This window comes from Lonchura striata, chromosome 3, assembly GCF_050655825.1.
Source record: "Lonchura striata isolate lonStrDom1 chromosome 3, ASM5065582v1, whole genome shotgun sequence".
Classification (NCBI taxonomy): domain Eukaryota; kingdom Metazoa; phylum Chordata; class Aves; order Passeriformes; family Estrildidae; genus Lonchura; species Lonchura striata.
The window spans coordinates 79,065,047-79,092,723 of record NC_140705.1 but is presented as its reverse complement, the minus strand read 5'-3'; the positions used below and the strand labels follow the sequence as shown (position 1 = coordinate 79,092,723).

General features: G+C 42.5%; 2 protein-coding genes across 10 annotated transcripts in view; one reads left to right on the top strand and one right to left on the bottom strand.

The window, feature by feature from the left end:
* ZNF318 (zinc finger protein 318) overlaps window positions 1–17,520 on the bottom strand; it is a 26,121-nt gene extending 8,601 nt beyond the window's left edge. For 2 of the 4 annotated variants that reach the window (XR_004148009.3, XM_021544206.3), the window contains exons 1-6: window positions 17,098–17,520; window positions 12,006–12,151; window positions 6,589–7,222; window positions 4,072–5,496; window positions 1,544–1,643; window positions 552–838 (exon numbers count right to left, since the gene is read on the bottom strand). Coding sequence is in view for 3 of the 4 variants with exons in the window: in XM_021544206.3 (XP_021399881.3) it covers window positions 552–838; window positions 1,544–1,643; window positions 4,072–5,496; window positions 6,589–7,222; window positions 12,006–12,151; window positions 17,098–17,463 (2,958 nt within the window). In the remaining variant the exon portion in view is untranslated. Of the gene's footprint in view, window positions 1–551; window positions 839–1,543; window positions 1,644–4,071; window positions 5,497–6,588; window positions 7,223–12,005; window positions 12,152–13,973; window positions 14,090–15,121; window positions 15,237–17,097 lie in introns of those variants that run through there. The other 2 variants (XM_077782066.2, XM_077782065.2) reach the window with 2 other exon arrangements.
* Window positions 17,325–27,677, top strand: part of ABCC10 (ATP binding cassette subfamily C member 10) — a 23,185-nt gene continuing 12,832 nt past the window's right edge. The window contains exons 1-3 of one of the 6 annotated variants that reach the window (XM_085576886.1): window positions 17,325–17,457; window positions 24,557–24,751; window positions 25,682–27,044. In XM_085576886.1, coding sequence (XP_085433012.1) covers window positions 24,591–24,751; window positions 25,682–27,044 — 1,524 coding nt within the window. In that variant the 5' untranslated portion in view covers window positions 17,325–17,457; window positions 24,557–24,590. Of the gene's footprint in view, window positions 17,458–17,595; window positions 17,625–23,798; window positions 24,017–24,394; window positions 24,752–25,681; window positions 27,045–27,677 lie in introns of those variants that run through there. The other 5 variants (XM_021544109.3, XM_077782068.2, XM_077782069.2 and 2 more) reach the window with 5 other exon arrangements.

Genomic DNA, 27,677 nt, shown 5'->3' with positions numbered 1-27,677 from the left:
AATGCAGTAAGCCTGTTCTGGTACATCCATCACAGAGTAGTACAGACCACATCAGAGAGACCATACTGATACATACTGGTATTTCTTACAAGAGAACATATGTATACAAAAAACATCTTATGCTGACCATCATCTTTGTTACAGTGAGAAAACCAATGTGCATCCCAACTTTATTAATAGCTCTGCTGCTATTAATACTCCTCCCCGAAAGGCCATGACAGAAAATATGTAGAGAAAAAAGAAGTCTGTCCTCCTGGTATGGTACTGAGACCAAACAGCTACACACACTCATGATACTGTTCAATCCAACCAACACCTCAGCAATACCAAGATAAAAAACAGTAAGTGGTGCTGAACTGCACAAAACCTGAAGGACATTATATACACTGATACATTGACTCTCACCTACGTGCACCATCAAAGCCAGTGTATGAGATGTGGTAACAAATGACATTAAATGATCCTTCAATAAATGTTTGGGACCAGCTGTCTCTCCAGTGCCCTCTTCTCTTAGTGGGAAAGTCATTAGCACACAAACTTTAAGACTTTACCTTGTTGGCGGAAGATGTTTTCTCTACACCTTTTGCATTTTCTGACTTGCTGTTCTTTTCTGAGGAATCTTTAGTTTCCACAGATGGTTTCCGGGCTTTTTCAAATATGTTAATCCCCAGGATTTGTGCTACTTTGTCAAGCTCAGACTGCTTCTTGTCAGCTGCATCAGATTCTTTATGCAGCTCTGCAATCTCCTTCATAATATTCTCTTGTAGTCTGTTCACCTCAACCAACAAGGGGTCTTTGTGTCCGTCCTTCTCACGACGTTTTTTCCTCAACATCTCACCTGAGCCAACCAAGGAAGCAGAAGAGTCAGAAATGCAACAGGAAAACTGACTTTATATCTGTACAATAATTCCAGCAACAAGTAAAATACTAATATAAAATGTTATGGCTAAATCTTCACTATAAAGTTGTAAAGATGGAACTGACTCTCAGGTACAACATCACTAAATCTGCATGATGTGCCTCTATAGGGACTACGATAACACACACCCCAAGAAAGGCACCTTCAGAGTTATCCATTTATAATCACTGTTTTCCCTGTGTGACAAAACAAGCAAAAGTTAAATTGCCCATTTTAACCTGAAATTATAATTTTCCAAAGATGAGGAAATTAAGTATTTACTCGGACTAAACAAATTTTAAAGACGCAAAAAATTAACTCTCTTGAGAGAGGACTTTTCCATCTCCAGATAAGATTCATGAAAAATTTAAAGACACAATTACATCTTCAGTCACTATTTCTCACTTCTTCTGAAGAATCACTAAAATGCGTAAAGTACAATCAAGCCAAGAAGATGCAAGAGCAATTGTCTGCTTAACTAGGTCACTGCTTTTTCAAGAGTTGTGCATTGCCAGGAGTATGAAAATACATTATGGACTATTCTTATTTTGGTCCTCCTTCTCCTGTTAGATACCAGGACTTGTGATACATCCCAATGGGGGAAAAAAAAGAAGCAGGGGGTTGAAGAGTGGTAATGCACTTTACCTTGCTGTTTACGAAGCCTGTCCAATTCAGTCTTAAGATAGTAAAGCTTCTTCTGCCGTGCTTCTCGATCACTCTTCAGTTTTTCTCTTTCTTCTATCACCTAAATAAATTGGAAGGTGTCTGGATTTTCTTCTCTTCCCAACACAAGTTAAAAAGTCTTGCAAGAATGACAGGAAGAACTCAGCTTTATAGACACAGAACACTCCTCACTATTCCCAAAATGTTCTTGAGTATTTTAACACAATAAATACACCTCTCCCTCTGTATCTGAAAGTAACTGTATTGTGTGGTCATGCCTCAAGCCAGTTTGTAGGATTTTTTTTTCTTTTGGGCAGTGTTTTCCTCTAAACTGCTCTGTTTGTTGTAACACTTCTAAGGCCCCTGGGCTCAGCTGACTGTCTTCTACAGAGCTAATCAAGATCAATGACAAATGGTTGTTCCAAACTCATGCAGAATCTCTACAGCAAGCATATTCCATCGACCTTCACAGCCCTTCACCTTGCTTCCTGCTTTGACTCTGACCCATTTTAGCTGTTAGGTTGTGCTTCAATCTGACATTAAACATCAGGATGAAATTTGTTTCTTGTTCAGTAAGGTAAACTGTGGCATGAGAAGCTCACAAATCCTTTTTTTATTGGTTTTCATTGATTCTCATAGAGGAAACAAAGCAATATGCTAAAATTAAATCTGAAAAGTTCTTTCAGTTTCTTTTCCAGGTTCACTTTTCAAGAGAAAAATCCCATTTTTTTACCTTCACAAGGCTATTAAATCTTATTACAGACTCTTCCCTTAACAAACAAGTGATCTTGACTTCCCTAGACAATCTCTTCTACTATAGCAATGTCAACGTTGGCAGGATCCCTGAATACTTCCTGAAGTAGTTCTACCCACATAGTTAAGCTACATCTTAAACAACATAAGGAGTTTTTAAAATTATTATTATTTTGGTTTTGTATGCTATTTTTTTTTATCATCAAAGCACCATTCTCTCCTTCTGAGTTTTCTGCAGCATGGGAGCATCAAGTGGAGCATGGCAATTTTTATACTCCAAGTCATCCCAGCAAAAACCCAGTGGACTAAGCCCAAGACAAAGATTTCTGTACTGCAAATAAATCCTTAGAAGTTTTACCAAGATTCACAAATGAGCTACCAAGGTATGTCAGGGCAGGAGAAAACCATACACCTTCAGCCAAGACAGCTCTTCCAAAGGTACTAAATTTCATTAAGAACAAAATTTCAGCTATGTCAGCTGAATAAATTATTCCTGCAAGAAGTGGAAGCTCACTTATTTGCTGACGTGGCACTTCATACAAGTGAATAAAAAGTTCTTATAATAAAAGATCATATTGCAGCCTCCAAACCTAAAGTGGTTTGAAAGAAAAATGCGTACAGATATTTTACCAAGGTCTGTAGTGACAGGAAAAGTGGTAACAGTTTCAAACTAAAAGAGGATAGATTTAAACTAGATATAAAGGAAGCATTTCTTTACAAGGTGGATGGTGAGGCATGGAAACAGGTTGCCCATAGAGACTGTGGACTCTCCAGCCCTGAAGTCTTCAAGGCCAGGTTGGATGGGGCTCTGAGCAATCTGGTCTAGTAGAATGTGTCCCTGTCTATGGCAGTGGGAGGAGGAACAAGATGTTTTTAATTGTCCCTTCATACGCAAATAATTCTATGCCTTTATTTTAACAATAAAGACCAAGTGGACACCAGTCTGAAAACTCAACTTTTGGGAGTCATCCAGATTTTTGACAGTTGTGTAAGTACATTTTAAAATACATTCTTTCCCACAACTCTCTGATTATTGTATAAACCAAGATAATTAAAAGAGGAAAACACTAACACATGTGACCTGAACTGGTGTCAAAGCCCCTAGGTAGTTTCCCCTAAATTCTTCTCATTTTGTGATTTTTTTAAGAGAATTAATATAAATTTAGAGGGAAGGTTATATGTGATGGTGAATGATGATATCCTTTAGAGTATATTTAAGAATGTAACCATGGTATTTTGTACAATGTAGCATGTCCTGATGGAGCCTCCTATGTTTTAGTTTGTGCCTCCTGCCTCTTGTTCTGCCACTGGACATCAGTAAAAAAAGCCATTTAATTTTCTTTACACTGTCCCTTCAGATTTTCACATATCCCCAGGTATCTTCAGGTATTTCAATATCTAAATCTCACCAGAATAAAGCCAAGCTGTGGCCAACGTGTGTTTTCTCTGTAAGATTTTGGCTGGTTCAAAGAAATTCAACTTTGTTTTAGATTTCATCTGCTCTGTCATAACCAATGGCATACAACTTCAGGAGATTTACAATGCATTTTTTACAAGTGTCACAGATTAATACAGACAAATACTTAGAAATCTTCAACAGAAGTAAACTAGGTCAAACTATTTTTAAACTGGAGCAGAGGGCTGAACTGGAGCAACTCAGAAAAAAAAAAATAAAAGGTGCACCTGAAGAGAAAAAGCTTCCGCCCCACCAATCACGCAGTCCAACACATTCTGAAGTACCAGAATACCTAACATACCTTCTGCTTTTGAGCTGCCCGATTTTTTTCATCCGACATCCTTTCTGTGGTATTTTTGAGAGGGTGTGACGACAGACGAAGGGGTGCTTTGGAATGAGAAGGAGTGGTAGGGACTTGAACAAGCACAGAACCATCTCTTTTTACATCAGGGACATCCTTTCCCAGAGAGACTGTCTCAATCACCCGGAGATTGGGACGTGTGGGGTTCGCTGACATGGCCATAGTAAGAAGACCATGAGCTTCTGGTAGTGTAGTATTAGGCTGTTGGGCAGTGGGGTACATGGGCCAGCCAGGAGCTGCATATGCCATATAGTGCCCATATGCATCGTATCCTGGAGGTGCCATTGTGGAAGTGGGATAGTTTTGGGGCATTTGAGCAGCAGTGTAATGGGAATAGCTGGGAATCTGGTATTGGGAAACAGAAGTAGGTGTAGGTGGCAAACTAGCAGGAGTTGGTGGAATTGAAGGAATGAGAGAGACAGAAGGAAGAGGCTGTTCTGGTGCATGTGCAGGTATCTCCTGTCCCACTGGCCTGTTCTTCATATAGTCTGATTTCTGAAAAGAGGACGCATCTTTAGGCTGCTGGAAAGAGCCTGGAGGTGACACTGAACGCTGCTGGCCCGACTCAGGAGAACGAGTGTCACTGCGGCTGCGGCGCAGCTCCCAAGCGTCCAGCCTGCGAGTGTCTGAAGAACGACGATCTGGAGAACGAGATGCCAGCTTTTTGCCATGAAGGCGTTCCTGGGTACGAACAGCCAGTTTTCCAATTTCAGCAACACCAATGTCAAGTCCAATGGTTTTGAGTAAGTCATGGATCTTTGCATACTCTGCATTTGGCTCTTCTGAAGGATCCATCTTGACAGCTGGAGCAGGAGAAGGAGGCGGGCTCATTTTCTGTATTATTATCTCATTGCCACAATTAACTGGAGGCTTCTCTATGGGAAGAGATTCAATTTTGGTCTCTTCATCCTCATCACCATAAAGAAATTTTTCTTCATCCTCAATGTCAGGAAAGCTACGCCTCCTCTTCTCCTGAGCACTGACAGAATCAGCCATCATGCCCAGAATTCGGGAGAAACCACTGCCATCCTGACTGGCCCTCTCATGAGGCAGCAGGAAGTCAGTATGGCGATCAGTGGGCTCTGACTTGGGTTCTACTTTTTCTTTGTGACTTAAGAAGCTTCCAAACTTCTCTTCAAACATCAAAGTGTCTTTAGGAGGCCCAGAGGGGGGGTTCCACTCACACAAACCTTCACACAACTCCTTGTTTGAAGACTCCACAAGAGAGCCTTTGTTAAACCGTTTGAGAAAGTTTTCCACTTCAGAAGCAAAAGGAGCTATGTTGTTGCTCTGGGGCAAAGAAGACTGACTAGAAAGAAGAGGAGGATCCTTGCTGGGGGCTGGACTGCTTGAAAAGCCCTCAGGCTGAAAGAGAGAAGATACTATTTACTTCTAATGCACTATGCACCTCACAGAACAAATGAAAGTGTTCATTGCTCCTTGAGTTCACAGCTGAATAAAACTGTTAGAAGAGACAATATGCAGTTGAAGACATATGCAGAGAACACAGAATATTACAAACCAAGTTGCCCAATAATTCTGGAATGCTATGCCCAACAATGAATGCTTATCTCAGAGAACACACAAAATAAGTTATATTTCACACATTTTTTGCAAGCATAAGAACTGAATTTTTAAAATTGAAACCCTGTTACATCATTTTGGATATGCTTTGAGTTTAGTCATAGTCACAGGGACTATGGACATAGGATTTCAATACCTTAAGTCAGATAAAAACTACTGCATTGGGGTTATTCCCAGATATTCACTTCTTTAGATATCCATAATTAATGCCATATTAAATAGCATTTCCATTAATAGGTATGGAAAGGGATGCTCAGTATCTGAACACTCCTGAGATAAATATGTCACTGTCAAACCAACACTGATCAGTAAAACAGGCAAATCAAAGTGATATGTTAAAATACAAAAAGTCAGTTTATCACAGTAGTCACAACCACTTATCTGTCCACTGCTTTAATTTTGAGACTCAGTTGGTATAGGTTTGATATAAATTAAGTAGGGTTGATCCTAGTCTGTAGTTCAAAGAGAAAAAAATAAGGCAATTTAAAAGCTGTTTTCAAGCAGAGGTACTGAGGATGCATTAGGCAGTTCACTAAATCTACAAAGAAACAAGAAAGAGACACTGTGACAGGGGAAGAGCTTCAATCAATATCCTGACTGCCTGTGGTACTATGAGAGTCAGCTTTTCTATGAAACCTGGCCCAGATCTCTGCATCATGGGTTGCATTTCCACAAAGACATTTTATGCCATAACCATTTAAAGTTTCTAATCCACTTCAAACTTATACTGCCCTGCAGAAAGATACCTGTCCTCTTAAGGAAAGGTACACAAAGATTTGGCTTTCCTATTTTGGAAATCAAACTAACATTCTGTATCATGAAGTAACTGCTTTGGAAAGTAGAAGCACACAGACAGACACATAGACACCAAACCTGAACAGCAGAATCTACTTCCATCTCTACTCGTTTCTTCAAAATAGATTTTTTGGGCATGGGTGGGATTTCTTCAGGCCTGTATGTATACCGAGGCTCAGAAGTCTGTAATGTGTTAGTCAAGCCAGGGATCGTATAGCCAGTGCCTGAAACATCATGATTCAAGTTTCTACTGCGCTCTTCTTCTTCTCTTTTCCTCCTTGCACGGTCAAGCTCTCGGAATTCTTCATTCAGGTACGACGGGCTCAGGCTTCTACTACGGCTGCGGCTTCGCCTGCGGTAGTTTCGCGTTCCTGATGAGAAACCTTGATGCTCTCCACTCACACCATGCATCTTCTCATCCTTTTCGTACCGTGGACGCTTTATTTCTCGTCCCCTCTCCTCTGCCCTCAGTGGGTAGGGGGATCTCCTCAGTTTGTCACCATCTCTGTCAGACCCACGAGGCAGCTCCTCCCGACGGCCATAGTGTGGACTGTAATCTGAACGGTGGAGGAAAACATCTCGGTTGCGGTAGTCTTCATCATGCCTCGGAATGAAGGGACTTGAAGGCTGATCTTCATGTGCTGGGTATCTCTCAAGGCCACGAGGACATGTGAGGCCTCTAGTGAATATTGGGCCATCAGCCATATCATCCCTGTGTGAGAGAAACACAGAATAGAAGAACCTGAATCAGAGTAAACAACTCCTACTCAAGGGAAAGAAATTTCCAAACCAGTTTCAAAATAACATCTCCCTCACTAAACAGAACCAACATTTTATGTATTTAAAAGGCAGGGTAGAGAAGGAGACTTTTATTTTTAATAGTACTGTACATCCCTCCAGGAAGTTACCTGCAAACACAGTCACATGAACAATTCAACTCATACTGAAGAATAAGAGCCTTGAAAAATGACAGGATGGATTAGTTTCTGTGAATGTGAGAGACTACAGGTTTTAAAAAACCCTTACTATTGTATTTCAGACCACAATCCCTTTCCTTGCCTCTCCCAGTAAGATGCCAAGGTCAGATTTGCTATGAATTATTCAAGGTATAATTCAGTTTCACACTGGCAAATGCAACCACATCCTCTTTTTATCCTCAGCTGTGGACAAGGACCACAAATTCTATCAACATTTTCTTTTGCAACAGATATGCAGACAGCACTGTCTCTAATCACACAAACCCCCTACATGAAAGAAAACACAATTTCTGGTATCTATAAACCAAGGAGATTAAGCGTAATGGTACCATTCTTCTGTGCCAGCCCCTGCATTATTACACATAGTGGATGTGCAACTGTCAGAGCATAAGAATAACCAGCTTCTTCTCTTGGACTATCTACTTTTGGACCTATTCCTACAGACACCTAAAATTAGGGGTACTTTTTAAACTAAGGCCTTTTTCTGTATGCCTAAAAACTTTTCTGGGACTTTTCTTTAAAATTTACCAGCTGCTGGTTTTACTCATTGATATTTCAAAATCTAGCAAGATCATCCAAGAAACAATATGTGCTCCCTAATTGACATCAATGAGACAGAAGACTTTCCTGAGTGAATCAATTTGAGATAAACTACATATAAGGGCCTGAATCCACAAAAATCACCTCCTCCTACTCAAAAAGGTCCCTCCATAAATTTGAGAAGGGACAAATCAAGCAATGCCAGAAGACATCTTCAAAAAAATCTGCAAATAAATTACAGCCCCAGTTTTTCACAACAGACTAAAGAAAAGCAGAGATACAGAGATGCACAGATAAGGTCTTTTGGGTATTTTCATAGTTTACACATGCATATTTAAGAACAAAATCAACACAAACCTTCATTTTACCCTGCATCATTGCAAAGCATCTATTAGATATTTTATCAGTCCAACACATAAAATAAATCTGGCATGCACTGTATTACATGGTGTCTTTCCAGTTTTCAGCAAACTACACATATCCAAAAGCAAACTACACACATCCTCCTCCAAAAGCACAAAAGTATCTACAAATAGCTAAATTAAATTTCATAAATAAATGTTGTTTTCACAACCTACATAAAGGTGTCTATTCCCAGTGGCACGTTTTCTGAGAGCCTGCTAAACCTGTACAAGCTGCATGAACACACTTGATGGAGTAACAGATGTGCTTCACCATACACCTTCAGCCGATTTTTGTGCAAATTATTTAGATGCGTGTCTGGCCGCTGTCACCTAAAATTCAAACACACTGACTGAGGTGACAAAGCACAGGAGTTTTTAATCATACTTTGGAAAAAAAGAAACAACAAATATACTGTATTTTAAACTAGCAAGAAATTCCAAATATACTTTGAACAGCTAAAATGCAAATTTAAAACCTGAAAATTAAATACAGCTGTGGGAAAAAATTATTATTTGCCTTACAGGATTCTTTGAAACATGTTTTCTGTGCACAGTCCAATAGAGTTACATCCCTCTTAATTGGTTTGGGTGCTTTCAGCCAGTGATGTCCACTACTGGCTACTGCATCCCTGAGAGAGGATACAAGGTGGTACCACTGTGACCATCCCACTTCCTTCACTAACAAAGAATCCATGAATCACTGGAATTTGCTGTTTCAGAGGTGGAAAACAAACCACAGGCTACACATACATGATGCCTCAGAGACCTACAACTAGTGTAAGGTAATTTACTTTTTGGCATGTTTATTCACATATGCAGAAATAGAAATAAATAGTGGCATTCTGCTGTCAGCAATCATCAGGACTCCACTTTAATACACAGTATTTGAATAGGGAGCTAGATGAGTTGCTCATATTCAGACCAACTGTTATTCTTGATATCATGCCAAAAAACTCTATTTCAGAAGACAGCTTAACACAGACCAAGTCTCTGCAGTGATTTGGTCTTTCGTATTAACCTCAGATGAAAGAATTGGTGGGATGCTCTCCAGAACTTGTGCCAGCTCAGATAGTAGTAGAATGTCTTAAAAATACTGAGAGCTGGACAGATGGAAGATTGGGAGGGAGAAAAAGATTTATTTTTCACTTTGACAGATTGAGATTCTGGAAGACAAAAATACACTTATTGGTCCAAGCAAGAGAGTGGAGCTGCTTAGGAGATCTTGAAGACACAGTCCAGCAGCATTCAGTGTGCCTATTTAGACATGTGCAGGAGACCAGCTTCCCTAGAAACTTGTGGCAAGTTCTTACAGATGTTTTAGGAGAGACCTGCATGGGAACATACACCTTTAGAAAGTCTCCTCGGGCATCCTGAAAATCCACTGCTGCAGGAGACTCTAAAAGGCTTTTTTATTTCCTTTATAGACTAATGAACATCTCTACCCTCCCAAGGCCCTACAAATTACAGAGAATAATGTGTCAAAGTGATTGCTTCAAATATCAAAGTAGAGTACTTTTAGCAAAAATAACTGAGAATAACTAAATTCAGAATTATTTGCTCCAATTACTTCAAAATTTGAGGAGACATCTTCAGGAAACACTTTTTTTCTTTTGCCTTTTTTTTTTTAATTAGAAAGTACCACATGGTAAATAAAAATGTGATATGAGTAGTAACAATAAGGACCATTTTATGGCCCAGTGATAGATATAAAGTCAGTGTTCTGATACCAGGGCAGCCTCTCAGGGAGGGGAAAAAAATACATGATGAAAAATACTTGATAAACAAATGTCCTTAACCAAATACCAAGTGTCTTTTGAAAACAAATAAAATAGCTAGCAGTGAAGAAACTTCTAAGTTTCTTCAGAAGTAGTACCTAGATGATTTAGGAAAATTAACAGGTGACTTGGTTGTCACATAAGGGACAAAGAGCATCAGTCAGTAAAGTGCAGCCAGCACAGATCAGACAAAAAAAAAAAAAAAAAAAAAAAAGCAAATGTAACAATATTAAGTTCTCGCATACTTACACTACAAATACAGGGAAATCACTTAAAGATTAAAGTCTACGTGGTCTCTTTGTTTTCTTTTCATTCTAACTCATCTGTCACTTTTAAACTTTCTCTGGAGTCTATTCTTACCATTCTGTTTCACATATATGGGTTCTGTAACAAAGAAGTCAACTTCTGTGATTTCTCACTCTTACGCTAAATAAATTGTGCTATACCTGATGTTACTTGTAACCATGCATCAGCACCACAGAAGAGATCAAATCTAAAATCTCACCTGAGAACATGAAGCAATGGGACAAACACCATCACCCCCTGTCCTCAAATGTTCCCAATTTGCCAGAGAAGTGCCAGTTCCCAACATACAACTTCCTTTTCCTTCCAACCACTGTACCCTCCCTGAGCATACACACTCATTTCATTTAGAAGACAGCAGACTGCACAAGGGATTTACAAGTCAAACACTGATGCCAAGAGAACTGAGGCAAAGGCATAACAGTGGCAGTACTAAAAACCAAACTCTCATTTTGTTGTCTACACCTGCTGAAACTTAACTTCACACCTGAGAAAGACAGGAAATTAATTTATTCTGCTAACTTCCCTCTCTCTCATCTTTTTTTTTTTAACAGTTGATGATATTTACATCAAAAATGGAAGTAGTAATGTTTTTTTTCTGTGCTGGATGTTTATCCTTGACCTGAAAGTGCAACTGTATGCTCTAGGGCACAAGCTATGCCATCTTGAATTTTGCCATTCAAGACAAAGAGAATTATTTGCACAGTTTTCTGATTTTCTTTCACCAGATTTTACCAGTTCTCCTACTGAAGGCAAAGAGTTCCTAATCGTATCTACTAAAATTTATATTTCACTGTTAAGAGCAGTGAAGTATTTTAACATGAAACAATTCTCTCCATTAACTGTTTCCTTCCAATTTCAGTCAAGGGATCTTAAGAATTCTAACACTTCCTTTATAATGTATCAGACTGTCTATGTTCTCTTCTGCAGGGTTTTTAAAGTCAAAATAATAATCTCCTTCAAGCTGTTTTTAGAGTTTTCTTCTAGACAAGTCTCAAAAATCAGGGAAGTAGACAATTCCTCCCAATAAATGAGGAGGTTGAAGCTTTACACTATCCTTATATTAAACAACCTTCCTTTAAGTAAGGACTAGGTAGTTCATAAGAAACAGAAGGTGGCTGAAGCAGTAAAATGTCAAATGAATTTTCTCCATGTGACATCCCTCCATTAAGGGGAAGGAAGCACCCCAGGGATTGACATCAGACTCCTTCCTGCAATATATGATGTGCATGCTTAGTTTATATGGGATTTAGAAGCAGCTGACAAGGATTAGAGAAGAAGTATCTATTTAGAGTTACACAGGCAGAGACTTTCATTCAGGAATTCTCTGCACCACAACTTGTGAGAGGCTGGAGGAATATTCCTGGGAAGCACTGCTATGTGCTTACCCTCATTCCCTAGGCATTCAGTGGGCTAAGGAGATGTTTGGTCTCATCCAGTAGAGCCACTCCCACACTGTTTAACCCACGTGAATCCCCACCTGCAGAGGACCATACCTGTCACTCAGGTTATCAACTGGTGAGCCCAGTCTATCAGGCAGTCTCCTTCGCTCTGGCGTGCCAATGCAATACCGGTCATTACCAACAGTAATCCGCAAACTGTGTTCCAGGGAAGACTCCGAGCGGAGACTCGGTGAGCGCCTCTGTAAATTGAAGAAAGAGTGCAAGCCCATCAACAAGGGGATTTTAATCTCAGGTACAGAAAGGAAAGTGATTCTGCTGTGCTTAATAAATTTGACTTGAGGGGATGGATCAATTAAAAAAATCAAACTAGAAGAACAACTGTTCCAAATACTTAAATTCTATTTAGTTACTAAAGAAAGGGGAGGGTATTTACTGCATTTAACGTCTCATTCCAGGTGCTGATAAACATGCTCTATATTTAACTTATCTAGAAATTTTCAACTCAATAGACATTTTATAAAGCAACATTGTGGAAAATATAAAACCAAAGAGAAAGTCACAAAGTGCCAAATTTGCTGCTGTTCTCCCTTCTTTGTAGAGAAGAAGCAGCTATATAAAAATAGCATAAAAAATAGTGCCAGGAATTCCTGAACGAAGTGTCTGTATTTCTGGTCCTTTACAACTTTAGTAACAACATGAACCAGTGTAAACAAAGATTTTCCTAGCAGTTCTGGTTTTAACAGCTTTCCTCACCTCATGCTGCTTTTTCAGCAGATAAGCACAACATAATACTAAAAACACCAATGCCACTAAAAACACCTTCTATAGGTGTCTAACATTCACATTACCATTATTTAAAGCTGGTAGAGATAAACCATAGTAAACTAAATAAAGTTGCCTCTGAAAAATCTACAGCAGAGAAGACCTGAGCTCATTGCCTCTGCACAGACCTTCCTTCATACACATACACAGTACACAAAACACCATCACTGGTAAGTTATGTTTAACTAGTTATGCCTCACATTATTCTAAAATACAGCAGTGGAATACAGGACTGGTCAGAGTTAAGGGGAGTTCCATAAAAAACAGGTGAGACTCCCTAAAGACAGAGATACCTGATTCGCTTTTTTAAACAAACACTAAATAGATTCTGACTAACACGAAGCTGTGAACCAGCTTCAGTTCTGCCAAACCAGTCATGCATTGCACTCTGCTTTTACTGCTGAAAACTGCAGTAGCAAGCAGCAGGTGCACTGCATCGTCCACATCCACCCTGAGAACATGCAGCAGGTTCAGCTCAGTCCTCCAAGAGACCATAGGAACAGTACATAATCTCCAACAAAAGCAAAAGAATTCCTTTACAAGTTTACCTAACAAAATCCACTTGCAGTACAAACCTGTACTAGAATCCATTGTGCATATAGCTTTATTCTAAGGTAACATATTAGTGATTTCTGTTTTGCTTATTAAGCTGAATCCCAGCAAATATAAGAACACACTTTAATTGCTTTTGAAGACCAACCATCCCAGCACAATACAATCCTGCAACAGCCTGTCTGAGATACAACATATTCAAGGTGCATGTGTCTCATACAAACACATTCTAACTTGGGCCCATTGTAACACTGAATTTTGAGGGCTGCCTCAAGAAATTGCTTTCTTCAAGGCCATCTTCTTGTCATCAAGACTGTGGGCATACAGATGACAATCACCTCCACTGAAGACAGAGAAGTGATGATTACACCTCAGAACAAACTCTGAGCAAAGGAAAAAAATACTTTACATTAAGAATGTTTGGGATGTTTGGATTGCTTATGACTGATCTATACAAATTGTCCAGAGACAGCAGTTAGGGCAGTAAATATTTGAACTTTATTATTTTTTAATACTATTTTTTTAAACTGGAAAAGTTCCACTTTTAAAAGGTTTAAAAGTATATCTGGAGCACTGAACACCCCCACTAGCCATACCTATGTGTACATTGCACTGCATTTTTCTCCCTTCCTGTTCTGTCACCTAAACCACAGTTACCACTGCCATATTACTGAACAGGTTGCATACCTGCTTGTCATTTCTCCATCCTCTGTTGACCCCACATGCTCCAGTCCTCTAATCTCAGCCAATTTTCTTACAAGAAAGCAAAGAAGCTAAAGCATACCTTTAAAAAGAACAAGCACGCAGGTCAGCAGGGATAAATAGAAGCAGTACATGTCAGCCTTGCAAGAACAAATAAAAGTCTGCCAAAATCTCTCACTGTAAAGCCCTGACCTTCCTCTCCTCCATTACATTTCTCAGTACTCACCCCAAACCTTTGCTGTTACTCCATGTTCTTCCAATCACCACAAAGTTTTCCTCAGCTATTAAGAAATTAACACCACTCCTACTTATAACACCCAATACATGGCTCCACTGCCAGCATCCCAGTTATGCACAACAAAATGTGTAACAATGCTGTAGCCTGGAAATGCATTAAATCCATCTCACAAATAATAACCATTTTTAAAAAATCACAACAACAACAAAAACAAAACAACTCCCAGAAACAAGAAAATGTAGTAAGAAATCTCTAAGGCTGCTGCTTTCATACCTCAATTCATATGTAGGATAGGGACAACAACCAGGAACTTGTACTCAAATTTATTTTCTCCATATCAACCCCATGCCCTTATCCCATCAGTGTCTTCATTCTACATATTACATCTCCCACCTTTATGCATATATTCCCCTCTTTCAAGTCCTCTTTCCTTGTTGCAACCTAAATTCCTCTTCCTTGGGCTTCTGAATTCATGTCCTTACAGTGACAGCTCCAAAATGCCACTTACTTATCAGTTATTTGTGTAATTTCCCATATCTACACATATCGTATTCTCAAACTTCTGAAGAAAACATCTTAAGTCATAAAATCCTAAAAGTTTTATTAAAACTTTACCCCAGCCAGTCATGATAACCCAACACATCTGCTGTCTGCTCTGTTTCCATCATATTTAGTGCCATTCTTTGGAAAATGACAGCATAATCCCAGCTTTTATCTTTCTCTAATTAACATTTATTTTGTAAACAGTACCTTTAAAACATAAAAAAAACCTACATACGTATTTTATGCTTTGTAACATTACTTTTGAAGAAATAGTGCCAGTTGTCAAACACCTATTGGGGGACAAAAGCTTCCATGGAAAAAATGTGGATGTTACATTCTAAGAATTACTTACACTGGGCTTTAGCAAACACAAGAGTCAGCACAATATAGGTGGAAGAACTCTACTTAATTGTCTCAAGATCTCTTATTGTGACAATTGCTTCCTACAGAAGGGCTTTCCTTAAATGCAGTAATCCTGTAAATAAACAAAAAATCCATTTGGCTCATCAGTACAGCATTAGCTAAGGCCTACTTAAATATAGGATAAATATTTTTTCAACCCTCTGAAGTTAGAACACGCAAGAAAAAAAAACATTATTCTGTAACAATTTGCTGAGATGACTGATTTAACTTGAGCCAGGAGGATGTAAAGTAACACTAGAAGCGTGGCATTTGTAAAAAATAATGTTTGTGTAAAGTGGATGTTTTTGGTGGCCTTCCCCCCCACCAAAGAGGGGTTCTAGTCAAAACTCCTAGATAAAATTTCACCAAGTCTGAACCACCAATACAGTCAGCATTGAAAGTTTTCTTACAGCCAGCACAGGTTCACAGCCTACCGTGGACACAGTGAAATGGGTAACGGACTGATGGTGAAGTCAGTTTAAGAAAGTTCTGTCCTGTATCCCAGGTTGCCACCCATCAGTTGTGAACATGCAACTGTCCATCAAGTTACAACACAAACTGACATTAATCCAATAGAAAAACATTTCCTTTTTAAAAACGACTTATTTTCATCGTGGATGTTACTAGTAATGCAATTTGCAAGGGTACCATACAGGAAGCTAAAGAGGATGGAGATAAGGGTGAAATACCACGTGAAAACAAATGGGCAGAGGCAAGTTTCTTAGCCTGGCTTGGCTTAACTGTCCAAGACATTATCTTCCTGGATCTCCAAGGCAACTCACCTTGCAATAAGAAATAACACCAATACCTGAATTTTAATGTCACTACAATCACTCATGACCTCTTCTACGGTTGCAGCTCCAAAGAAATCCGGTAAGAACATGTATCACCACAAGAAAGGGCAATCCCCATTCTCTCTTGGGAGTTCCACCAAGCAATGAACCAGCAGATAAACACATTTTTGTGGGACTAACTTTCAGCTACATCGTTTCCTCACATCAGCCCACCCTGCAGCTCACAAATGCATGCCTGAGCACACAGGAGAGGGCAGAATATACTGCAGAGCAAGAGGGAAAGGCAATTATACCGTTTTTTGCAACTGTATGTATTCTGGATTGAGTGACCATGCAACCACTGCTTAGAATACCCCACTATGAAAATCTCTTCTTTCATGGTAGTTCAAATGCACAATGAACTCCACAGCTCAAAGTCACCAGACAAAACAATCACTATGCCAAGGAGCAAGAAGATAAAACCCAAGTGAGCGAATCCCACTCACACACACAAAAAAAAGTCTTCACACACACACACTTTGATTTATTACGAAGGTGTCGGCATCCCAAGATGCCATCCAGCACAGATACCAAAACAGAGCTTTGCATGCCCAAATCAGACTTTGCCAAGAGAAAGTGAGAAGATTGGAACACCCTGTGCACAGCCTCAACTACAAAGCAGTGCCTACCAAAGAATACCTATCAAAGATGTAAATCAGTAAAAGTCCTCTTTGTACGCCCGCCGTGAGAGCAGAAAGAATTCAAAGTACTCATTCAATTTATGCTATCTAGAAAGTTATACTCCCATAAGTTAAACGATATTTATGTAGTAACACAACCCAATGTGTTGAATGGAGGAAAACTACATCCTCTGACTTCGAATCTTCTCTAAAATGGCTCTAGCCAGTAAGACAAATAAAAATGCAATGGAAACGAGTGAGAAAACATCACTTAAAATGGAAATCAATATTTTTTTCCCCCATTTGGCTCTCTAAGGAATAGGGGGGAAACTGCCGCTCTCCGTCCGCATAGGGAGAGCCCGGGGCTGGTGTAAATTCGCAAGGACTTGGCCACGCCGAGCCTGGGGCTCTGACAGCCGCCAGGGGAGGGGTCAGGGCCCGCACCGAGCCCCTCGGTGCACGGCGGTATTTACCCGGCTGCTGCCGCCGTCTCCGTGCTCGCTGCCCCGGCGGCCCCGAGGCCCGCCGAGCCCCGCTCCTCCCGGCGGCGATGGCAACCTCCGGCTGCGATGCGGCGACGGAGAGCGGCGGCAGGGCCCGCGGTGGCCCGACGGGGAGCGGTGGCGGCGAAGCGGCGGCGGACGGGGCGAAGCGGAGCGCGGCGGCGAGTCGGCGGCGCAAGCGGCGGCGGGCATCGGCGGGGGAGGCCGGCCGTGGCCTGGCCCCGGCCCCGATGTGCTGAAGCGGGAGGCGCGGGACGCCGACGAGCCGCCCTCCTTCAGCCGGTGGGAGGAGGAGGAGGACGAAGGGCCGGAGCGGCCGCTGCTGGAGCGGTACATGATGGCGCCAGCGGCCCGGGGGTCCCGCGGCTCCTCCGGGCCGGCCCCCCCACGGCGTGCGCGCTCCCCGCCGCCCTGCGCGCCCCCGAGCCGGGCGGGGGAGGGGGGGCCGGGGCGGGGGGGCGGGGCCTGGGGACGCCCGCACAAAATGGCGGACGCTGGTAGGTGGGGGTTTCTGCTGCTGCTGCGTTCGGCTGCGCCGATCCTCTTTGCCTTCCTCCGCGCTTCGGCCCCCAGCGACTGTGACTATGGCACGCTGGGCTTTGGTGGTTTTTTTTTTGTTGTTAGGGATATTTTTTGGTTGTTTATTTGCTTGTTGTGGTTGCTTTTTGTCCCCTCCCCTGCACGCGCGCTGTGCTGCGGAGCTGGTCGGTACAGGTGGTGTTGTCTTCAAGCAGAAGTGCGTTCGAAAGCGATCCCTGCCTGATGGATCAGGCGGTGCCGGGGCTGAGCCTCCAGCTCAGCAAACTCCTGAACGGATTTCCGTGCTCCTGGCTGCCGGGGCAGGGATGGCAGGGCAGGAAATGGCTCCCGCCTCCTCCCTTTCCTGAGCCTGCTGCCCACCGACCGCGCTGCCTGCTGGACCGCGCCTGGGACAGCTCCGACTCTCCTGCTACGGCTGAAACACTTCTCTTACATGATTCTGGGGCCTGTCTCCAGAGAGGAAGCGGGTTTTCAATTTACTATAATGGGGTATTGGTCAAAAGTAGTGAAATCAGAGGAATGAAGGTTCTCATAAAACTCTTCAGCTTCGTTTCCAAAATCCACAAGCTTCTGTATCTTGATTTGTAATTTAGTCTTAGCTGACTGACATGTGAGGGCTTGTATTTGAAGAGCCAGTCGATTTTTGGCTGAATTTTTGCTTGTGTGTTTGGGAATGTATTTGCTTGAACATAGTCACGATTTTGAAGCATACTATTTATAAGCAGTAGCAACAAAGAGCAGCAGGATGGTGATCTGTCTGATATTTCTACTGGCAATAGTATGCTACAATTGTATTAAAACTGACCCCCTTTAAGATTTTCTGAATGAGTGCATCACTACCCAGGCTCAGAAAATGCACTCAGTCGCCAAAACAAGCATGAGCTATATAAAGACTTATTTTCTGTTACCATTGTCCTCACCTTTCTGTCCTAAGGCTTGCAGTGTTTATCAGTGACCTTAATTCAACTGTAAGAATTCCTGGGATAAGAATTTAATCTTTGAGGATGTGCAGCAGGCTGCGAATATACTTCCTGTGGGACCAATGGATGCTCGACATGTTCTAATTAACTACCCTAAGCAGCAAACTCAGTGCTGCCCAGAGAAGCAGAACACTTTGAGAGAACCACAAAACTGTTATGCATTTTGGAATTTCCCCTCTAGTGTTTTGTGGTAGATCACATGCTAGTAGTTTATCACTGTAAGAAATAGACATACAGATATGTTCTGTTACTTTATTCAAAGGAGGAACATGTTTTCATGCCTTAGTGCCAGGTGTCTGTATCAAGCACTCAGTTTCACCAACTGAAGTAAATAAAAATAGCTGAATGTGCTAAAAAGAGTGAGAAAAATTACTTGTTTGGTTTTTGACATTTCTTCCATGCTGTTGCTTTCTTTACATCAGTTTTTAACTATAGTTTGGTTTTTAAATGGACAAGTAAAAAGCCACAAACCCAAGAAACTGCAAAATATTTTGAAATACGGTTTTCTATAATAGTTGTGCATCTAATAACTAAAAACTTTGCAAAATGCCAGAAAATAATTTTTTCTAACTTTGTTGCCTTGGAGCCAAAGGCAGTCTACAGGAGGTATTCTAGTGGTTTCTGATCATAGATTTTAGTGGCATTTAGAAGGTGAAAGAATCTAGATAATAAAACCTGAAGAGAAAGTTCATTAAAGTGGCTTATCTGCACACCAGTAAGAAATCTGCTCATGGGAGAAGGGGTAGAAAGAAAGCAAACACCCTGTGTGTTGTGATGTTAAAAGAGTTCCTAAGAGAAAAATTCCATTTGTTGGAGACTGACCAGTGCTCATTAGCATTTTCTAGCACCCTGTCATCTTACTGAGCATTGCCTTACAATTACAATTTATAATTGCAATTTGTAAACTTATATTCAACTAGATGTAGTATCATCTTTTAACCACATACCTTAGAAGCTAAGCTTTTAAAGGGACTGAGCATCCATAGTGGGATCCAGTTAAATTATTCCTAAATCAGTACTGAAATCTGGGCCCATTAGTGCAGAGCAAATTGAGACTTTTCACATCTTTGGAAGAGGAAGCACTATAGGTTGTCTCAGGGATTGAATAAATCAGGCAAGAGCCTTACCTGCTTTGCAGAGGTTTTGGTAACATCCCTGCAATTGGTGTTCTAGACAATCCCTGGATGACAGAGATGCCAATCAGTCTGTTCTGGTAGTTCAGCTCCTAAACTCCTCTTTGGAATTCCAAGGCTCATAGTTGAGCTTGCAATTAGCTGCTGCTTGAAGAGGCTTTAGCTAATTGGATGCTGAGGGCAATGTTGGGGTAATAAGATTTTTGAATTCTCATTAGGCCCCAAATAAGAAAGGGGAACAAATGACATTCAGGAGGAACAGAGTAAGAAAAGTTAGGAGTAGCTTTGTATGAACAAGTAAACAGAAATCAGAATTGAAGTTAATTCAGATTGGACCATTAGGTTAAGAAGCAGAACAGTGGAAGAGAAAAACGTAATACCTTAATTATAATTTTTTACCTTCTTGTCTGAGTCAAGACTAGATCCAGGGGCATGAGACAACAGTCTAATGTTGAATGGCTAGGTTATGAGTAACAACAAAGACAGTTTCTGTGTTTCAATTACAGAACTGGTGTTCTCACAAGGAGGTGCAGTAGAAGATACTCATCTCTCTTCTGAACTTGGCATTAACTTTTTCCCTGGAAAACAGGGCACAGTATATATCTTGTGCCTTCAGGTCCAGGCAAAGCAGCCTGTTCATGGAATTTGTCGTCATGGAATTTGAGGATGGTTCAGCTGATAGCAGAGTCCTGGCTGGGAGCACAGAAAACATCCAAACAGACAATTGCTTTCAGAGATTTTACATCTATAATTACAAGGTTGATATTTCTGAATTTAAGGCTTGTCTAGGCTGGCTTCTGTTTCAGCTCAATATTTACTTACAGCTGGGAAGTAGAATGGGCATGTAGCCTACACTGATTCCCCGAGTCCTGGGATTGGTATTAAGTAATCTGTTACAAAACAAATTCATCAGAAAAGGGGGGGGGGGGGGGGGGAGCAGTCTCCCTTTGCCAAATAGGGCTTCCTCACTTGGGATTTTTCAATCTAGAGCATTAACAAACTCTGGATAATAGTAAATAAAATCTGGCCTGCATGGTCTGTGGGGTGAGTTAATTTACACCTGATATTGGTGAGGGTTTTTTAAAATTTTGAATGCTGTGATTTTTTTATAATTGCCAGGTATATGATTATTTATAGTGCGCAAGGTACTTTGTATGCAATAGAGCCACCACTCCACGTGCCCACACATTTTAAATCTGTCAAATATATAGCAGTAAATGGTGTAGGCAGCAATATTCAGAAACAGAAGAAATAGCCAAAAGGAAGCAGGAAAAGGAGGAATGTCTACTTAAATTCTTGCTGTGATGCTATTTAAATGCATTTATTCAGAATAGGCAAAGTGATTTCAGATCAGTTAGGATGGACTGGTATTTTCCTGGAGTTCCTTTTTTAATACCCTTTGTGTTTATTTTCCCATATGCATGTAGGCAATGCTGTCTGGACCAAAAAGGAATCTGAGGCATGTGAAAGTTTTCCATCTTTCAGTTGAAGTGATAAAGCTCATGGTTTTGAACCTGAAGAGGTTAGGAGAGTTGAGCAAGCAGAATGCAGCTCATGAAAAAAGATAGCTAAAATACAGTGTGGCTGAATGGAAAAGCTCCGAGGGTGATTAGTCCAGGGGAGAAAGGTTGTCCTTTGTTGATATCTGAGAACTTGTCTGGTATCTTACTAAGAATGTACTTGTCCGATTGGGGTTGTGGGTATTTTGAGGGTATTTGGTTGGTTGGTTTTTTGACATTTCTAAGTTGTTTGGGTTTGTTTGTTTTCATTTGGAAATAAATAAGACATCAGAACCATGAAATTGGAAATCAGCTTCACTTGTGTGCAATTCAGTGCTTCAACATCACACAACCCTACTTGCTGTTTTGAGAGTTTACTGCTTTCACAGCATTTTCGTTGAAGGGAAGCTTTCCTGAGCAGAGAGGACATAAAGCTTACTCTCAAGGCCTCCTCAGGAAAGTTTAGTCTAGAAACCTTTGGATGACCTGTGGGGGAAAAGACTAGGTTGGCCAAATACAGTGTACAGTATGAGTAGCTTGGTCATATAAAGGCAAACTTTCAACTCTGACACACAAAGATTGCTGTCAGGCATGTGAAAAAAAGATTATTAAACAAGGAGAGAGAGAGACTTGCAGAAAATGCAATCTCCTGCTCCTTTCAAGGAAGCTATGATTAGAGAGTAGTGTGGCCACTGAGCTCTTGGTCTTAGCTGCTGTTCCACACTCCCTTAGCCAGATTGCTCTGTTGTCTCGGGAATGTCACTGATACTTTCCTTCCTCAGCACAGCACTGATAACACCTCCAAGTTCAGAGAATGCTTTTTGTATCTCTGGTGAGCTGCATGTTGAAAGTAAAGTTTCCTACCTGTGGTGATTATATGCTTATTTTTCCTGTCAAGAGAATACTGAGGAAGGGTTTGGGACAGTTGAAGCATTCAGATAATCTGCTATAAAAATCACCAGTAGCAACTAAAATTGCTAGGTAGTGTGGTGACATTCACAGCACTCTCCTGGTACTGTGTAATAGTCCAGAGCAGATGGAGCTGGATGTCCTCTCCAGATTGCTTTCTCTCATCTGCAAAGTTGCACATTTACTCCCCCCACATCAATGCAACATACTCTTACAGTAAAGAATGAGCGTCACATTTGGGGGTTCTGCTTACATGTGTGTTCATGCTCCAGACCTGAACACAACATAGGTGAAACAGAGAGGATTCCTGTACCCTGTGTTATTCAGATGGTTGTGTTAGGTTAACATCACGATCTCTCACTGTGCTAGGAGACCTCTGCCATTGTGAGTAGACTGATGTGTTATTGGCAAGGTGCTCTTATAGTAATGTTATTTTAATCTAGTAGTAATGTCTACAACCAAAGAATGCTGTACCTGTAAAAGTACATTTATACCTGTAAAAGCACTGCTTGTGAAATGAACAGAGTCTATGCTTTTATTAATGTTCAGCTCTTTATTAAAAAGCCAGCTCGGCAGGGGGGTGTTGTAGCTTTTCCAGTAGCCAAAAGGGGAGAAGGCATGCAGAGTCTGTCCCTGGAGTCTCCGTGGCACACTGGTAGCTGGAGGTGAAGAGGTGTCCAGTCTGTATCTGAAATCCCAGCAGACCATCCTCTCCTTTCCTCCTGGCACACTGGTAGCCAAAGTGTGAGGGGATGTGCAGAGCCTGCTGCCAAAACCCAGCAGCAGCTATCCCTCTCCTTCCCTCCTGGTAGCACTAGGAAGAGTGTTTGCTCTCCTTGTGCCCACTTCCCACAGGCCAGTCCAGTCTGGTCCTCAGGTTATGGTGACAGGTCAAACACAGACTAGGGATGGGTTTCCCTTTTCCCCAACCTGCACACTCATCCAGCCCCCTCCACTGTGCCCATATTTTTCATTTAGGGGTGTTTTTCATCCCCAAAATCCCCTCCCATGATTCCACTGGATTATTTTGCATCCCGGTCCTAGTGTGGGTGGGGGTGTAGGTGATTCCCAGGAGCAATTGGCTAACTAACATTTCAATGTCAGTACTTAGCTCAAGCCGAAGTGTCTCAGCCAGGCTGTTTTGTTCATAACAGCTTGGGCTATACCTGCTGATGTTTGGATAACACAGTGGTCCATAAATAATCCTGTGCTGGTTGACAACGGTGACACTGCAAGTCTGTAATGTGCATCCGGTGTCTGTCCGTTTGCAAACTGTTCAGATGCTGTGAGCCAGAAATCATAGAAGGAATGGAGGGATATGATCACCAGGACAGAACTAGAGGAATTTTGGGGGAAATCACTCTTGTTCATGGCTGGAGCCTAGCTTTTAGTTTGGGTAATTTATATTTTTTAACCGGAAGGTTGAAGTCTGAGCGGGCTGTGCGTGCTGCATTGGCTCGGTGTTTTCCTCTCAGCTGCTGCTCCGGCCGGGACGCTGCCGGGGCTGCGGCGCGTCCTCCGGACCGCCGGGGGCGCGCGGGGCCCGCGCCGCAGGGCAGCGGCGGTACCGGGGCGGCACAGCGGGGGGGCGGGGCCCGCGCGCCCCGGGCACGTGGCGGCCGCAGCGCCCGCCCCCGCCCGCCTGGGATCGCCTCGGGCCGGCGCCGGCCCGGACCCGTGCCGGGGCCGCCGTGCCGGGGTGCTGCCGTGCCCCCTCTGCGTTCCGAGCTCGGTGCGGCACACTGCCGGTGCGCTCAGCCGGCCTCGGGCTGGAGAGGGGACGGGGCTGGTGCGAGCAGAAATCCTTTTAAAGCCGAGGCCTTGCCAGGTGTGCTTCAGCCCGCGGGGCGGCACACAGGGGGCTGGTTGGCCAGCCGTGGGTGGATTACGGGTATCGCCTGCTTCTCAGGATGGGCACCGGCATCCTCCCTGCCGACTCGGGGTGTTTCATGTTACACGCTGCCTTAAGGAGTACCTTGGTGGGAAATGTGAACATGGAAATAGAATGGATACCAATCCATAGACAGGAAGATATTTCCTTGTAATATTTACAGAGGATAAACTCACCATGGGAAAAGAAAAAACCCAAAACAAAAACAAAAACAACGTGGAAATAAGAAAGCGTCAAATTCCACAGGGCATTGCAGTCCCGCGGTGACTTAAGGGAATAAACAAGATAATTTATTTTCAGGTGGAGCTTGATCATTTTATGAGATCGATTATATGATCATGAGTGAACAATAGCCAGGGTTGGACTATGACCCAGGAACTTGCTTCTAGCTTTATGCTAATTACTCATCACTCCATCTTGGACTGGGGCTGTAGTTCTTATGTTTTTTACCTCATGCTACTTTTTTTTTTACCCTAGGACATCCTGTCTCACACTGAATTACCAGCAAAGGATGGAGAACATTCTGGCTAGTTTGTGTGGGACCAGCCCAGAAGATCCACTCCCTGTGTGGGTTCATGGCAGCATTGGCCATTGCTTTAACCAGCTGACACTAAGTGTGATTCCTCATGTGATCCTTGCAGTGGTCAGTGCCTGCTTCCTTGGCACTCCAAGGTATGACAACTGACTTATCTGGCTTCTTATTACTGTGTGGGACTGGAGGTGGGGTGAAAAGGCTGGAAGTTGTATCTCCCTGTCATGTGCTGTATATATAATTAGGGAAGGACACACTATTATAATGCTATTATATTTGTCAGAATCTGTTTTAATTCAGTGTACAGAAAGGAATGGAGAAAGAGTAGAGGGGATTGTGGGCATTAAGTCACAGAAAGTAATTAAAAACTTTATCAGTGAATGAGGACTGGGGAAACTGGGCGTATTCTGGTAGAGGATATAAATCCAAGGTGGCATGGAAGATGTATATACGGCAATAAGAAGTTTAGAGAAATGCAAATGCAAAATTGTTTTTCTGTTTACCCTCTTCTGAAATTCCTAAATATGATAACATTCACTGATACTGAAAGGCCACAAAGAATCCAGTGATAATTAAGTATTTTGATGGGCAATAGATTATAGACTTTACAAGCACATCATCACTGAAACTCACAGTGATAAAAATGATGTTTCAAGAAAAAATAACCAACAGACAAGGAAATCAAGGATCAGAGATGTGACCAAGAATTCCATCATCCAAAATTTGTGTTAAAGAGGTTAAATATACTTTTTCTTGCTGTTAATCCTCAAGGATTAGAATCTGATTTGACCACAGAATATCATCGTTTGCAAACAAATTTCTGTAAAGAAATGCTTTTCTTTGGTAGCATCTAAGTCTTTGTTGTTGACCAAAGAGTGGGCTATATTGACCTGATGTAGTTTAGCAATGCCTACAGTCAGAAAATATTACAGATCTAGGGAGGTGTATCCAGAAGGTTAAGAAGGAGTGGATTTATAAACATGGGGAAGAGGAGAGGAAGAAAGGACTAACTGAGAGGTAGTGGAATTCCAACTAATTTATTTCACTGGTCTTTCCTCCTCAATGTCTAGCTCTGGTGTGCCTTGCAGGCCAAGCTGGGGATGGAGAATCGCTACCTCCTTCTTACTTGCTGGCTTGTTCCTTGCTGACACCATTCCAGCCACCATTTCCCAGCAGGAGCTGGGCCCTGTGTACCTGGAAGTGCTGGCCAATGGCACTGCTGCCGTGACGTGGCTGGTGCATGGCTTCTCCCTTTTCATGCTCTGCAGGTCCATTCATGGCTTTACGAGGGGCCCTGCAGCCCTGGCTCTCCTCACCCTCTCGCCTCTACCTTCCTTCATCATAACGCTGGTGTGGTATTGCCAGAGTGGGATAGCTTGGTCCCCTGCCCACCCTGGTGCCTCCACCAGGTTCGCCATTCTCTGTCTGCAGCTGGCCTCTCTGCTTGCCTATGTGGTCAGCTACCTCTTCCCCACTGCTGGCAGGCAAGACTTCCTCTCCATCAATTACTCCTGGCAACAAGACCAGCCCATCTCAGAGCCAGGGATCCCAATGCCTGACCTGCAGAGAGTGGCAGAAGATGGTGAGAGCTGGCTCTCACACTTCTTTTATGTCTGGATGAACCCCCTTATGAAGCGTGGCTACCAGCAGAAGCTGAACCAGCTGCAGGACGTCTATGTGCTTCCTCACCAGCTCCAGGCTGCCAGGGTCTGTGACCATTTCTACTCTTGCTGGCAGAAGAAGGCAGCTCTTCAGCAAGCAGATGAGGAGACAGTCTCTCTTACCAGCCCAATCATTGCTGGAGGTGATGGGAGTAGTGATGCTTCAGACAGCCCACACCATGCCCAGGAAGCTGTGTGCCTCTTGTCAGTCCTTCATGCAGCCTTTGGGCTTCGTTTCTACTCCCTTGGACTTCTCAAGTTGGCTGGCAATCTGCTGGATTTTTCAGGTCCTCTGCTTCTGAACTTGCTGGTGAACTTCATGGAGTCGTGTCAGGAGCCCCTGAGCCATGGGATTCTGTATGCCCTTGGGCTCTTTGCTGGCTCCTTCCTGGGTGCTCTCTTGCGGAGCCAGTTCAGGTATGAGATGAACAAGATGGCGCTGATGGTGAGGGCTGCCGTCATCTCTGCCATCTACCGCAAGGCTCTGCGTGTCAGCAGCGCCAGCCTTGCCCGCTTCACTGTGGGGGAAATTGTCAACTTCATGAGCACAGACACCAATAGGTTGATCAACTTCTGCCGCAGCTTCCACGAGTTGTGGAGCCTGCCTGTCCAGTTTGCCATTACCCTCTATCTCCTCTACCAGCAAGTAGGTGTAGCCTTTCTGGGAGGCGTGGCACTGGCGCTGCTGCTTGTGCCCATCAACAAGATCATAGCTAACAGCATCATGGAGAGCAACAAGAAGATGCTGAAACACAAGGACACGCGAGTCAAGGTGAGGGGCAGTGGTGTCTCTCTGGATTTGTGTTTTTTCCCTGTTTGTCCCAGAACGCTGGCTTCTTGTCCACTAATCATAGTCCAAGGCAGATTAATTGAATCCCAGCTGTTGAGAAAAATGCCAGAAGGGGCACATACACACGCTGTGGTCAAAAGTGTTTCAGGGTGATGTAGTTTCACCACCCATAAGATTGTGACCCTTTAATGCTTGTCTTGTCCCCTGGGCTAATTTAGGTTCCCTTGCAAGTTTCTTTTCTGTGTATAGTAAAGGTAAGGCTCCCCATGGCTTCCTTTAGATATGCACCCATCCTATTGCTCCAGTGATGCCATCAATGATGAAGTGGCTTTCAGTCTGGACAAAGGCAATGATCATGGATGTAATTTTATATGGCAATGATCATGGATGTAATTTTATATGGCTCTAGGCTTGGCACTCTCAGTCATCTTTTCCACTGCTTTTCCCCTATTTGCAGTGCCATCTCTTCTCTCCATGTTAGACATTTGATTCCCACCTTTTAGCATTGTATCTCTAATTTGAGGGGACAGCCGTTTCACTCATGCTTTGGGAGCATGAAACATAGGTGAACTCCCTGTAAAAACTGTTGGCAGCTTTAAAAATACTTATTTTCTC